General features: G+C 47.9%; 1 protein-coding gene across 1 annotated transcript; it reads right to left on the reverse strand.

The window, feature by feature from the left end:
* Positions 1-11,070: 11,070 nt before the first annotated feature.
* On the reverse strand, positions 11,071-12,968 carry LOC119324637 (protein CURVATURE THYLAKOID 1D, chloroplastic-like). Its single transcript, XM_037598408.1, has 4 exons — positions 12,528-12,968; positions 11,546-11,650; positions 11,383-11,454; positions 11,071-11,306 (listed from the first exon to the last, which is right to left on the reverse strand). Exons 1-4 carry the CDS (start codon positions 12,867-12,869, stop codon positions 11,250-11,252), a joined length of 576 nt encoding a protein of 191 aa, XP_037454305.1. The 5' UTR covers positions 12,870-12,968; the 3' UTR covers positions 11,071-11,249.
* Between the last annotated feature and the right edge of the window lie 2,166 nt (positions 12,969-15,134).

Raw genomic sequence — 15,134 nt, forward strand, 5'->3', positions numbered from 1 at the left:
AGGCTCTGATACCAATTGAAAGGATCGATATGGTTGACTAGAGGGGGGGGGGTGAATAGGCAACTAACAATTTTTAGACTTTTCTTTAACAAATTAAAACTTGCAATGAAATAGGTTGTCTAGATGTGCAACTACGTGGACAACCTATGATGCAAATACAATAAGCACACAAGCAAGCAATGGATATAACTCAAGTAAGCTTGCAAAAGTAAAGGGACAAGATAACCAAGAGTGGAGCCGATGGAGACGAGGATGTGTTATCGAAGTTCCTTCCTTTTAAGGGGAAGTACGTCTCCGTTAGAGTGGTGTGGAGGCACAATGCTCCCCAAGAAGCCACTAGGGCCACCGTAATCTCCTCACGCCCTCACACAATGCGAGATGCCGTGATTCCACTATTGGAGCCCTTGAAGGCAGCAACCGGACCTTTACAAACAAGATTGGGGCTATCTCCACAACACTTGGAGGCTCCCAACAACACCATGAAGCTTCACCACAATGGAGTATGGCTTTGAGGTGACCTCAACCGTCTAGGGTGCTCAACACCCAAGAGTAACAAGATCCGCTAGGGATAAGTGGGGGGAATCAAATTTCTCTTGGTGGAAGTGTAGATCTGGGCCTTCTCAACCAATCCCGAGCAAATCAACAAGTTTGATTGGATAGGGAGAGAGATCGGGCGAAAATGGAGCTTGGAGCAACAATGGAGCTTTGGGGGAAAGAGGTAGGTCAACTTTGGGGAAGAAGACCCCTTTATATAGTGGGAGGAACAAACCAACCGTTATCCCACTCACTAGCCCCGCACAGAGCGGTACTACCGCTAGGGAAGGTCGGTACTACCGCTCCGGGCGGTACTACCGCTCGACCCAGCGGTACTGCCGCGCTGCCCGGGGCCCTGACACCAGGGCGGTACTACCGCTGGGGAAGAGTGGTACTACCGCTCCGGGCGGTACTACCGCTTCAACCCAGCGGTACTGCCGCGCTACCCAGGGCCCTGACACCAGAGCGGTACTACCGCTCGGGAAGAGCGGTACTACCGCTTAGGGCGGTACTACCGCTCCTACTACCTCCCTTAGTGCCGCAAAACCCGACAGGAAAAACTTCGTTCGAGAATCGAGGCGGAAGTAGCCCATACGCACAGCGGTACTACGGCCGAAAGATCCAAGCAGTACTACCGCTCGGAGAGCGGTACTACCGCTTGGAGCGGTACTATCGCTGGGAAGCTTCGGCGGTACTACCGCTGTGGTCGCGGTACTACCGCTAGGGCAGAGCAACGCGTAGCAAGGAGAAAATGGCAGCTCCAGAGATGCGGAAGGAAAGACGACGGGTGTGGAACGGATGTGTACGTGTGATTCCACCCAAGTCTTACCAAAGCGGATCCCCTCTTGATAGTACGGTGACTCCTACGAAACTAGTCCACCAACAACGAAACGAAGATGAGAAACAGGATGGCGCTCCCACCTCCCACCTCGGCGCTAGTCTCTTCTCTGGCGATCTCCCTTTCTTTCCACTGATCTGCTGATCGGTTCCGATCATTCTCTTTGGCGTCTTCTCTGGATCAAGGCAATACCCATCTCCAATGGGTTCTTCTGGTGGATCTACCCTTGGCTTGGATTTCTCCAAGGGTAGGGTTTTCTCGGATGAAGTCTTCAGATCTACTGGTCGCACAATTCATCCACTAGGAAGAGGGAGATCTTTCATATTGGTTGTGTCCTTCAGTAGGCATGCCTTCCGTTTATCTGAGGATTCAGTGGCAACGGCGCTGGAAGCTGCGCTTGGTGGTTCTGCAATTGATCTTCGGGTTAGTCATGTCAAGGACAAAGTTTTTTCTTTCCAAGTTTCATGCATGCAAGTTGGCTTTATTATTATGGATCTTCGCTCTTTTGCTTGCGATCTGTTCAAGTGCTATTTTCATCTATGGGGGAATGGAGGACCAAATTGGGTCAGAGAACTTAAGATCTGGCGTAAAGAATGTGATGCTGAATGGATTTTGATTAGCCCCACTAAGCGTAGATCTTCGCTTGGTTTATTGGCTATGCATAAACCCCCTGTTAAGTCTGCTTTCAAATCTAGATCTTCTGCAAATAAGAAACTATCGTTTGCCACTTTTGAAAAGTATTCGGCTTGCAAGGGTTATAGATACCCTGCATCTCAGGTTTGCATTGATACTATAGTTGATGGGGGTTATGATCTTTCTGCTCATGAGCGAGTTGTCATTCGGCAACCTCCTGCTCCTGGTTTGCATTGGACGGTGACGCAGCCACCCATAGTTTTTGGTACGGTTAATAGTTCACTGGAGTTACTCCGGCGGCCGGATGCGCTTCCGGTGGTGGACGAACTGGTTTCAGTGGATCCGCAAATCGTGAGGTCCGGTAATCTCGCAGCGCAATTTCAGGAAGCGGGAACTTCGTTAATTCAAAATAAGGCTTTTGCCCCTGGGCCCGCTCAGTTTGGGAACCCGCAGGGTGTGGGCTTGGTGACCCATGGTGATTCATTTACTGGGCCAATACAGGATACCCCCTCTACTGGACCTTCTGATGTTGGTTTGGATTCGCCTGCGCACCTCAGTCCGTCTAGTGAACCTATGCAAATTCCTTCTTCACAAGAGGCAGCGCGACTTTTTGAAGCTATGGTCGATGACATGGTGGACCAAGTTCTAACATGTACTGATTGCGGTCAGAAGGGCCACATGGCAGTCACTTGTGGAAGGCGAGCGGTCTGTTCGGCTTGCTCCAGGGTGGGTCACTTTAGACGTGACTGTAATGATTTTGCGCGCTCGCACGGATTGGTTTGGAGGCAGAGCACTCTGCAACGAAACACGAGTATTTCGGAAACATCAGCTGTTCAGGGGAAGGGAGCCGGAGTTATTGGGATATCTAGTCCTGTCATATCGTCTCCACCCACATTGCTCCATTCTCCGATTCCACTTGCCAAGGATAAATCCGGTCGTTCCAAAGAAACCCTAAGTTCGTCGCCGTTGCCACCCATGGCGAACTTCGAGCTTGATCCACATCGCCTAGTGCCTCCGGGACATCACATCATTGATGGTGGTGATCGGCGTTTACCTCGCACTTTCTTCACGCCGGCGGCCCGCCCTCTCCGTCGCCATGAAGATTATATGGTTGCTGAAGTCATGCCAGCACCGGATGGACCTCTAGGGCCGGTCAGAGAGGAAGTGGTGGAGTTTCTTCAGAACAGAGGTATTCTCGTTCGTTCTGCTCAGCCTTGGTTTCATGGGGTTGGTTTGCTCCAAGTTCGAGATCCCACTGTCAGATACACCCTGATTCAGCACCCGCCGTTTGATCTGGGTAATGATCGATTTGTTAGATTTATGAAGCATGATGAGGGTGAAAACTTCAAAGGGAATACTGGTTTTCGTAGGGGTTGGTTAATGTTTGTTGGGATTCCCCTGGACTATCGTACGACTGAATATATTTCTCAAGCAGTTGGTACTTTTGGAAAATTTCATTCCTGGGATAGTGAAGACCCGTACCTGGTACGAGCTGTTGTTGAAGCCAGCTTTCCTGATACACCGTTAGTACCACGAGATGTGGTTTTTGGGGACTATGCTGAGTGGGGTGGTGCCCAAGTTTCCTGGACTGCTGCATGTTATGTTCTTGGGGCAGATTTTGCTGATCAGATGCCTAATGATGAAGACCCGATGCCTCTGGATGGTAATCCTCATCCAATGCCTGGTCATCTCATTCCTGACAACATCCCGTTTGTTCTGCCGCCTTACCCGATGATTGGCTGGAATGAAGCGCCTCTTGCACCTGCTCTTCCCCCAGAGAATCCAGTGGATGCTGATTGGGGTAATGCTCAGTGGGGCGATGATGACAATATCAATCACCCACATCCGCCAGAAATGTCAGAACAAGATCAAGTCTCAATTGTCATTGATCAACCGGAACAATCAGAATCTGTGGAACAGCTTCTGCATGATGAAGGGCCTCAACAACAGCAGATAGTTGATTTGGAGGCTGACGTTCAGGAACAACCTGCTCTTGTGGAAGATAATCCTTTGGCTATTGTCCCCTATCAACCTCCGGTGATTCAACATCATCAGATCATCATTGGGATGGCTAGGGTGATGGCTGGACCCTCTCTTCCACCTGAACTGCTTTGGAAGCGGTCTTTTGAGAATTTGATGCCTGAATTTTCTGTAAAAGAAGTGCCAAGGCCACTTTTCTTCAAGCAGTTTGGGACAGTTACTTTCTCCAAGCGCAAGTGGTCGATTGCTTTTGATGATACCAACAGAGTGTCTTCGCTGGTCTCTTGTTTGTCAAGCTCTGCGTCCGTCAATCGGCGCCCTGTTGCTCGATCTTTGTTTGCTTCCCTAGCAGCCCCTAGTTGCTCAGTTGCAAGCGATGAACCTACTGATATTGCTGAGCCTGTGGGATTCAGTAATAATCAGCTGTCTTTGGAGCCCGTGGGTCCTGTTGGCCAGGAAGAGGGGCCCTTGCCTGTGGGTCTTGCGTCTGAAGCGATGCCACGGCAGAAAGCACAGCGCGGAAGGCGCAAGATTTCTGCTCCTTTGGTTGATACCTCAGTCAGAAGATGTACGAGGAGCGCGGCAAAACTTGATGGTTTCAAATCGATGGTCTTTAAGCAGCTTCCTCTACAGCCTGCTAAACGACGCCCAAGGTCCAAGCCCATGGAAGAGAAGGCCCAGCCCATACAGATACCTGATGCTGCTGGAGTGGAAAACACTGACGATGTTCGTCATGACAAGCCTGAGGAGGTCCACACGCAGACGCCGATCGATGTGCTGCAGGCAATTGGAGCTGAGCTGGAGATGGACCCCAACCTGCTTTCTAGGGAGAAGCTTATGGCTGATCCTAAGGATGATACCCCCTCCAGCAACTTTTAAATGTTAAAGTTTAATGTGTTTCCTAGGTGTAGCGAGCCTGTCAAATTTGCTGACTGTTATGTTATCTCTGAAACTTGGCACTCTGGTTATGATTTGGCTCTTTTTGCTCTTTTGCTATTATGTGTTATGGGTTGTGCGGCATTAGGTGTCCCACTGTTTTTAATATGCTATCATGTGTTATCATATGAATCAAATGCCCATGCGTAGCTGGAATGTGCTTTGTTGGAATGTACGTGGACTGAATTCTGATGCAAGACAACGTGCGGTCCGGCAGAAAGTTCTTGAGAGTCATTGTGCAGTGGTTTGTCTGCAAGAAACAAAGTTATCGGAGTGCCCACGTGCTTTAATTAAGAGCATTTGTCCTGTGGGTTTTGACCAGTTTATTGAATCCCCTTCTAGGGGAGCTTCCGGTGGCATTTTAGTCGTGTGGCGCTCTGATGTTTTCTCAGGGGATTTAGTGGAAGTAAAACCTTATGGGATTATCATTAGTTTTAAGTCCATGCATAATGGTGATTTTTGGTACCTGGTTAATGTTTATGGACCCTCTCAAGGTACCTTAAGAGATGAATTTGTCAGTTGGCTTTATAATTTAAATGTGGAACCTGAGAAAAACTGGCTTCTGCTTGGAGATTTCAATTTCGTAAGATCTCTGGATAATAGAAATCTTCCTGGGGGTGATATCAATGATATTTTTCTTTTTAATGAGATCATTGGGCATTTGGGACTGCTGGAGTTACCTTTAAAAGGAAGAAGATTCACCTGGTCTAATATGCAGGATTTCCCACTTCTTGAACAGTTGGATTGGTTTTTCACCTCTGCAAGTTGGATTGATCAATATCCAAACACGCAGGTCAATCCTCTAGCCAAAACTGCATCGGATCATGTCCCTTGTGTGGTTTCCATAAGCACCAGAATCCCGAAAGCTCATATTTTCAGATTTGAAAATTATTGGATCCATCAACCTGGTTTTATGGAGTGTGTTCAACAAGTCTGGCAAAGGCAGTCTCAGAAGTCCCACATATCAGTAGTTATTATGGATAAACTGAAATCATTGAGATTTGCTCTCAAGAAATGGCAGAAGGGTTTATCTCATATTAAAGGTCTTATTGAGAAATGTAACTGGGTGATTTTGTGGCTGGATGATTTGGAAGACTATAGGCCTTTATTTTTGCCTGAATCCAATTTCAGAAAATTGGTGAAATCACATCATGATCACCTGCTACATCTACAGTTCTTATATTGGAAGAAGAGATGCACTATTAGATATATTAAGGTGGGTGAGGAAAACTCAAAATTCTTCCAGGCAATGGCAACTGAAAGATATAGGAAAAATTCTATTGCCACTCTGCAGTTGTCAGATGGATCAGTGTCTTCTGATCATAACACTATTGCCAAGGAATTTTTGGAGATTTTCAAAGAAAGAATGGGTACTGTCAAACCAATTTTCATGGGAAATGACATTCTCTCTCTAATCCCTAGGGTACAGGGACTGGATGTTCTCACCAAGCCTTTTGAGGTCAAGGAGATTGAACAGGTTATCAAGGAGTTGCCAATTGACAAGGCCCCTGGGCCTGATGGTTTTAATGGACTTTTTATGAAAAAATGTTGGCCAATCATTTCTGGTGACTTTATCTCCCTGGTTAATGAGTTTCATGCAGGAACTGTTAAACTAGAGAATCTCAGTGAGGCATATATCACTCTCATCCCCAAAAAGCTGTCACCTAAGACTGCCAGTGACTTTAGGCCAATAACATTGACAAGTGTGGGGTTGAAGTTCCTTACTAAACTTGCTGCAAACAGATTTCAAGATGAAATAACTAAATGTGTTCACAAGAATCAGTATGGTTTTATCAAATCTAGATCCATTCAGGATTGTATTGCATGGACTTTTGAGTACATTCATCAGTGCAATCAATCAAAAAGGCCAATCATGTTGCTTAAGTTGGATTTTGAAAAAGCATTTGATTCCATACAGCATGAGGCAATTATAAAAATAATGGTGGCAAAGGGATTTGATGATAGATGGATTTCTTGGATACAACAATTGTTGTCCTCTGCAACCTCATCAATCCTGCTTAATGGGGTTCCAGGTAGCCATTTCAAGTGTAAATGTGGGGTAAAGCAGGGTGATCCTATCTCACCTTTGCTCTTTGTGCTTGCTGCTGACCTTCTGCAGACTATGATTAATGATCAACTCAGCAAAGGACTCCTTTCCTTACCCCTAGTAACTCATGATCCTGACTTCCCAGTGGTTCAATATGCTGATGATACATTATTGTTTGTGGCTGCTGAGTCTGCTCAGTTAGAGATGCTAAAAGCTATTCTAGACTCCTTTTCTCTGGCAACTGGTTTGCAGATTAATTATCACAAATCTTCAATGTACCCAATTAATGTGGATACCAATTATGCCAATGTTCTTGCCGCTCAATTTGGATGTCAACTGGGGGTGATGCCTTTCACATACCTGGGGTTGCCAGTGGGAACCACTAGGCCCAAAATTGTGGACCTTTTGCCACTTGTGGACTGCATGGAAAGAAGGTTGACTGCTAGCTCTTGGTTTCTACCACAAGGTAGCAGACTGCAGTTGGTAAATTCCGTTATTTCCTCATTGCCAATATTCTTCCTCTGTAGCTTATCTATTCCACAAGGGATTTTGAAACAGCTGGAAAGAATACAAAGACAGTGTCTTTGGAGAAAATATGGCCAGGAAAAGGGGAACTCTTTAGCGGCATGGCCTCTGGTATGTAGACCTAAATTAAAGGGTGGGCTTGGCATCCTGAACCTGGGGCTGCAGAATGAAGCCTTGTTAATGAAGTTCCTCAATAAATTCTATAACAAAGTTGATGTTCCATGGGTTCATTTGATCTAGGACAGTTATTATTATCACAGAGTCCCACATGACACTGCTATGTGTGGCTCTTTTGGGTGGAGGGACATATGTAAGTTAATGGATACATTCAGGGCTGTGTCTTCGGTATGCGTTGGAAAAGGTGACTCCTTGCTATTCTGGTCAGATTCCTAGGAAGTGGATAATTCTTGTATTCCACTACATGATAGATTCCCCAGGTTGTTCTCATTTTGCATACAAAAAAATTCTTCTGTTCTGGAAGTAATGGCCATTGGTGAGTTTCATAGCATGTTCTCTCTGCCATTATCTGAAATGGCCTACAGGGAGCTAAATCAACTTTCTGGAATATTTTCTGATATCTCCTTGGATGATACTGCTAAGGATTGCTGGTATTGGAAACATGGAAAGAAGTCTGGATACACAGCCAAGGAATATTATGATCTGGTCCATGAGCCAATTCCAACTAACCCCTTGCTATGTTGGATATGGAAGTCATGCTGTACTATGACAATCAAAATGTTTGCTTGGCTTGTCATTATGGATAGAGTAAACACCAAGGATATGATTCAGCGCAGGAAGTGGAAGATCAATGATGGGCCTGAATGTGTGCTTTGCCCTATAGGAGCTCTTGAAGACAGGAATCATCTATTTTTTCAGTGTAACTTCAGCATGAGAGTCTGGAATTACCTGCAGATTTCATGGCCCAACAATCAGGATATGGTTCAGATTGCATGCCATGCTAGGAAGGAATTCAATAAGCCTTTCTTTTCTGAAGTGGTGTTTCTTACTTGGTGGAATATCTGGAAAGTCAGAAATGATAAAGCGTTCAGGTATATCAGACCTACCTTCAGACAGTGGAGAAATGGTTTTGTCCATGACATTTCCCTTTTGGCTCACAGAATCAAGTCAAAACACAGGGAGGCACTGCTTAAATGGATTGATTTCCTTCCTCCTTGAGAGGTGACATGTATAGTTAGATTTTCCTTCTCTTTTAGGTTAGATTGTACATAGTTCTCTTTTATCTTCTTTTGTTTTGTTCCTTTTCTTAAGGAACCTTTCTTTGTACTTGCTGTTCTTGATTTTAATAAAATGCTGTGGGGTGTAAGCCCTGCAGTCTCCAGTCAAAAAAAACGAAACAAAGGAGCTACACCGTCTTGAATTACAACATCGAGGGGAGGAAATCGTCTCGTGCCAATGGATGAATCTCTGAAAGAACTAAACGCACACGATTAGTCCGCACAAGCATTGTCATCAATCACCAAGACATACTGGGGATAAATATGCCCTTACACCGTCGAACTCGGTGATGATGGCGTCGAGGAAGTCGCGGCCGCTGCATGATTTCAGGGCTGGACCGTTCGGTCCTGCAATGCCGCGCCAGCACACCCGATGGCCCCTCCGCCAGAATGTCATGGAGAGGGCGCGGAAATCCCACAGGATCGGTCCGAGCGTCGCAAGCCACTGTGTGCCCAGGACGACGTCGTAACCCGCGAGCGGCAAGGCGAGGAAATCCTCCGAGAATGCCTCTTGGTCGATGCGGAAGGGCACGACGCGGTACGCGCCCTGGCACGGAACGTGCTTGCCGTTGGCCACCGTGACGCGCATCTTCTCGGTGGTGGGGGATGGCAGCGTAGCACGAGCGGCCGCCTCCTCGGCGATGAAGTTGTGGGTGGAGCCTGAGTCGATCAGGGCGAGGAGGGAGACACCCCCGAGGGTGATATGCATCTGCATGGTCTCGCTCGTGTGCACGCCGGAGATTGCGTGGAGCGAGATCTGAGGATCGGCCGGCGATGCATCAGCAGTGGCGGAGGCCGTGTCGTCGTCGTCGTCGTCCGGTGCCAGGTCGAGGAGAAAGATGCGCTGGCACACGCGGTTGTGGCCCCTGCCAAACTTCTCATTACAATTGAAGCAGAGGCTGAGGCGACGGCGTTCCTCCATCTCCGCCTGTGACAGGCGTTTGATTTGGCGCCCTTTCGGCAGACTAGGGGCATGCTGGGGTGCGGCTGGTGGAGCCGGTGCGGGGGGCGCGAGGCGTGGTACGGGCGCCGGCAGGATGCCCTTCTGCTGAAAACACACCGGTGGCGCGTAGGTGAGCGCGCACTGGTCGCGCAGCTCCAATTTGCGGGCGAGGCTCATGGCGACGGCGAGGGACTGCGGGTTATGGATTTCCACGTCGAGGCTGAGGGGTGGCTGGAGTCCCGCGATGAAGATCTGAACCTTCTGTGTCTCGGATAAGGTGCCTGCCCGGGGAAGGAGCGCCTCAAACCGCTCCTGGAAGTCGACGACGGACGTCGTCCGCTTGCACGCCATTAGTTCGCCCAGCGGGTTAGCGCGCAGAGGTGGCCCGAAGCGGAGATTGAGCAGCTCGGTGAAGCGGCGCCACGGAGGTGTGCCCTCGTCGTGCTGGACCTGCATATACCACAGTTGGGCAGGACCCTCGAGATTGTATGACGCCATCCACGCCTTCTCCTCCTCGGCGATCCGTTGTTGATGGAAGAAGGAGTCGCATCTGTTGATGAATGCGAGAGGATCGGACTTGCCGTCGAACTTGGGGAAGTCCATCTTCTGAAACCGGGGCGGCCGATCATTGTGGTGCTGCCCATCATGGCCTCCGTCAGCGCTCGACGAGGAGGACTTGTCCTTCTGGAGTGCGGTGACGGACGACTGCAGGGACGCCACCATGGCGGTCAAGGCCTCGATCATCTTGGCCAGATCAGCGGTGGTAGGTTCTGCCATGCCGGAAGTGACCGAGGCGACGGCGGATGGTGGCGATGCAGGTGTGCTTGGCGTGGATGCAGGGGTGGAGGCGGGCTGCGGATGGAGCGTGGACGAGGAAGAGGATCGCCTGGAATCCGATACCAAGTTGTCAAGGGCCTCGGTACCCAAGACAGCAGGACCTCGACTACGTAGTTCGTAGTCTCGGTTGATAGGAGCGCTAGGGTTTTTGCCCAGCTGCTCAATGGCGCAGGAGAAGGGGATTAGGAGTAGAGGAAGAGGTAGGGGATAATGATTTTATTCCTGATCGCAGGATATATAAAGGCCTTATGGGCTTCTAACAAACTAGGAAACTAACTATGCTTCTAATAAACTAGGAAACTAACTATTCCTGGACTCTAGGAACCAACGCAGGATCAGGACTCCTTCCAGCCGTGGCCGTCCGCTGCTGCTCCTGGGCGCGCGACCCGCGCCTGTACGCAGCGCCCCACATGACAGTAGATCATTCGGAGTGACTCTAAATCTTGCCAACAAGAATTAGAAGAAACGTGTGAAAAGGTTACTGGAAATAATCCATCCAACATCTTAACATTTTGGCGCTTCTAGTCAGGATCATGAACGCTGGGTCGAGTAAACACAATCAGGAAGACTCGAGAAAGCACACTAGTAAAACTCAGATCTCTCATTACAGTTGATGAGAGGAAACAGCTTACAACACAACTTGTTTCTTTCTTTCAGCAATAGGTGAAAAAAGAAGACGGCCTAAAATAATAAGCTGGCTGTGAAGCCTAAACGTATGCTAAAGCATCACTCTTCCCCTGCTCAAATGATATTGTTTTTCAGATCTTCAAATTTCGCAAACAGTTCGTCTCTGCTTTCCTGCGCATAGTGAAAGCCGATCATTAAGCCAGGCATGACTGACACTGGTTCTGTGATGATATAACTGGAAACATACCTTAAAGAGGAGGTACCGTGTGATGAACCAGACTGAGTAGCCAGTTCCTACGATTTCCAGCACATTTGGGAGCTGCAACAGGTAATTCGCATGGTTTATCATACGTGGAGCAGTAAGTTTTTGAGTACACACAGATCTATCCCGCGATGGCATAGCCACGTACCAGGGGAACAGAATCAATTGCAGAAATGATTTTAGATAGAATCAACAGAGCAATCAGAGCACCGCCTCCGAGGATGACAGAAGTGGGTGTCACTTGGATGTCCAACTGAAATGAGCAAGCCCAAAGTAAGTGTGACTGTGAGCAACAAATAGCAATCAACTGGTTCCAAGACTGCAGAATGTATTCAGGAACATACAAAGGTACATAATGTCTTTATCAAGTTCAATCTGGAAAGTAGAAAACTGAGGTTAATGTATTTCAGCAACAGCATTAAGTTATTTTGCGTGGCGTCTGATTAATACAGTGCAACTTCATAACAGTTTGTGCAAATGGAGCTCTAGATCTCAGCATATCTTGCATTAGATCCTAGCCACCCAGCTTAGCGATTCTCAAATCACATTTGCATGTTGGCGGCATAGCCATTTTCACAGAGCCATGTTGTACTTTTGTTGTTCTTCATTCAATTTTAACAAGCCACACTGAGGTCTACGATAAGCTTGAACAGGCATGTTGTCATAAGAGAGACAGGAAAATTGCATTTTTCACTGGTTGGCTCAACATTTCTTTTGGATGTTATACTCTATTGACTCTTTCATGTCACTCATATTAACATTCCTAATGACTCAATGAGGCGGTCCAGTTATCCTTGCTACATTAGTACGTCGTCTGATCCAAATCCAATCTCATAGAAGCTGCGTAAATATTTATCCTGCTCAAAAGCATCATTGTTTTCTGCATCAGTAGATGCACTAACACATCCCACAGGATTGCAATCCAAGGGAGGCATATAATTGCAATCATTAATACGGTGGCTAATTCTGAATTTTGTCTAAGCGTCCATCTTTGTAAACGCAGGAGTGGGGAGGATCTCAGGATCTCCACCCAATTTGGGCCAACTATCATGGTCCCTGAAGCTTGGCTTATCCTCTATTTTTTCTCTAATATAAACAGATAAAAGCAAAGCAGCAAACGAGGGGTAAACCTTGCCCAGTAAGGCGTCCACGCCGCCGTCCTCCTCGGGCGACGACACCGGCGCATCTTCCACCGTCACCTCCACAAATCCGCCGGAGACCTCCCCGCTCTTCTCCTCCCCGGCCGGCGCGTCGGGCTTGTCCGTGACGACGGTGGCGGTGGTCGCGGACCCCGACGCCGACGCGGGCTCCTCGGACGGCACCGGGTCGGGCCTGGTCGGCGCGGCGGAGCGGCAGCGCCAGCCTCGTCGGGCCGGGGCGCGGAAGGCCGCGGAGGCGGGGAGCGGCCGGCGGTGGACGCGGGCCGAGGATAAGGGAGCGGAGGCCGCGGCGGTGGAGACGAGGACCTCCATTCTTTCCTCTCTCTCTCTCTCTCTCTCTCTCCACAGTCCACGCTGCTTTTTCTTTCTTTTCTGTGGAGGGCGACCCAGCTGGGCTGGGGTTTGCGGTTTTGGTGAGCTCGCGGGGAGGATGAGGGGTGGTGGGCTGGCTGCCTCGCTGACGCGCAGATGTGTGCTCCACACTGACAGTGTGTAGTGCAGTGCCACTGTACCAGTGGTGGTTTGTCTTTGCCGTCGGAAACACAACAGGAGTCGCTTTTCTCGGCCCCGCGCCCGTGCTTCTCGTTGCGCTCTTTGGCTTTTGGCCGGATCTCCGGCTCTCCTTTTCTCCGTTTTTGCTTTTGGGAATTAATGATGGTTTTGGAATCCAAATAAATCAGCGTACGGTTCGAGCGGCCTCTGGAATATGCCGGAATACAATGGCATGAATAGTGGTTGTGGTGGTACAGTACAGGTGGAGCGTCCTGGTTTCTCCGTTCCTCTGTTTTGAAAATGACTTGCCTGGCTTTAATTTAATTCTAAAATGACTTGCCTGGCTTTAATTCTGCGCTATGCGGCCTCTGTACAACGCAAAATTGACATCGTATATAGGCTGCGTCATTTAATTTGAATCGAAGCTAACATCTTGTGCACTTGACTTGCGCCGACGCATGTACCTCGTTCACTCGTTGGGCAATACGAAATTCATGTCATTGGCAGGCCTGACTGCCAACATTAACAGAAAAATCTCCACCAATGTGATCTCCATTACAGATGGACAAATCTGTTTGGAAACAGAGCTTTTTTATCGTGGAATTAGACTAGCTATTAACGTTGGCTTATCCGTCAGTCGCGTCGGGTCTGCCGCTCAGTTCAAAGCTAAGAAACAAGTCTGTGGTAGTTCAAATCTGGAATTGGCACAATATCGCGAAGTGGCCGCCTTCGCTCAATTTGGGTCAGACCTTGATGCTGCGACTCAGGCATTACTCAATAGAGGTGCAAGGCTTACAGAAGTGCCCAAACAACCACAATATGAACCACTTCCAATTGAAAAACAAATTGTTGTGATTTATGCTGCTGTCAACGACTTTGTGATCGAATGCCACTAGACAGAATTTCTCAATGTGAAAAAGCCATTCTAAGTACTATTAATCCAGAATTACAAAAATCCTTCTTAGAAAAAGGTGGCTTAACTACCGAAAGAAAGATGGAACCAGATGCTTCTTTAAAAAGAAAGCACTTTGCCTTACCTGTTAATTAATAAAAAAGGTTGCCCCTTACTCGCAGATGTAGGAAGTCACCTTTTCTTTTCCTTGGGCAGTACCTCTTAACAAGATTGGTCTGTTTGGATCTTGGTCCATGCTGGCCATTTTATCGATTTTGATGATTGGATCTCTCTATGAATGGGAAAGGGGTGCTTCAGATCGAGAGTAACCACTTTTGAAAGGGCGGAGGGGGGAAAAGGAAAGTCTAAGCGACATATGGCACAAAAAGGAAATCCAATTTCACTAAGACTTGATCTATCATCTGATTCTGGTTTTTTCAATGGGGGGGACTTTTCATAGCTATTATTGTGATAGCTGCTTTTGTAGTGGATCCCTCCTTGATCGTAACAGATCAGGTTAGGCAAGCACTACTTGAAGTGATTTTGTCACTTTTCCAATATGTTTGGATATATGGTGCCACGCTGATTGAAGAAATGGTACCGGCCCTCTGGGGGCAGGAGCGATGTGGGACCGTGGGCACAGGGGGGGCTTGAAAGTCCTTCCAGTTCGGGGCAGGAAACGTACAAAGCCCCACGCGTTCATCTAATGCTATCATCTGATAGTGATAGTGAGAGTGTTAACCAACAAAGGGGTGGGAGCGGTGTGCCTCCTTTAACTATTGGCTTGAACCGACCGGCTCAGGATCAGGAAGATATTAGGCAATATGCCGAATCCATAAAGGATTTTCGAATTGACGAGCAATTCGAGAATTTCAAAAGGAATGATTCCGCTTCCCCGCTCTATGATCAATTGTGTGCCTACGCTGGAGATGCTGATGTTGTCAAAAACAAGTGTATCCGAGAGATCTCGGAGAACTTTCATTCAACAGACGCTGGGTTAATTGATTTCGTCAATCAGACGGATGACACTAAAGGGCAAAGAAGAGTTATATTTGATCTTAGCAAGCTTCGTTTTCAGGATGAGCTTGATAAGATCCCACCCGAACTACAACAAAATGAAAATCAAGAGAAGGAATGAATGGTAGCCATCATCATCATTCTCTTTTTCGTTATCAAGATAAAGGGCTTCATTT

Source organism: Triticum dicoccoides, chromosome 6B, assembly GCF_002162155.2.
Source record: "Triticum dicoccoides isolate Atlit2015 ecotype Zavitan chromosome 6B, WEW_v2.0, whole genome shotgun sequence".
Lineage (NCBI taxonomy): Eukaryota > Viridiplantae > Streptophyta > Magnoliopsida > Poales > Poaceae > Triticum > Triticum dicoccoides.

Bases quoted from the DNA above. Each gene is read 5' to 3' on its own strand.
- LOC119324637 (XM_037598408.1), bottom strand. From the start codon at position 12,869: ATGGAGGTCCTCGTCTCCACCGCCGCGGCCTCCGCTCCCTTATCCTCG. The intron at 11,455-11,545 runs GTACGTGGCTAT...TACCTGTTGCAG, and splicing joins CAATTGATTCTGTTCCCCTG to CTCCCAAATGTGCTGGAAAT. The intron at 11,307-11,382 runs GTATGTTTCCAG...CACTATGCGCAG, and splicing joins CACGGTACCTCCTCTTTAAG to GAAAGCAGAGACGAACTGTT.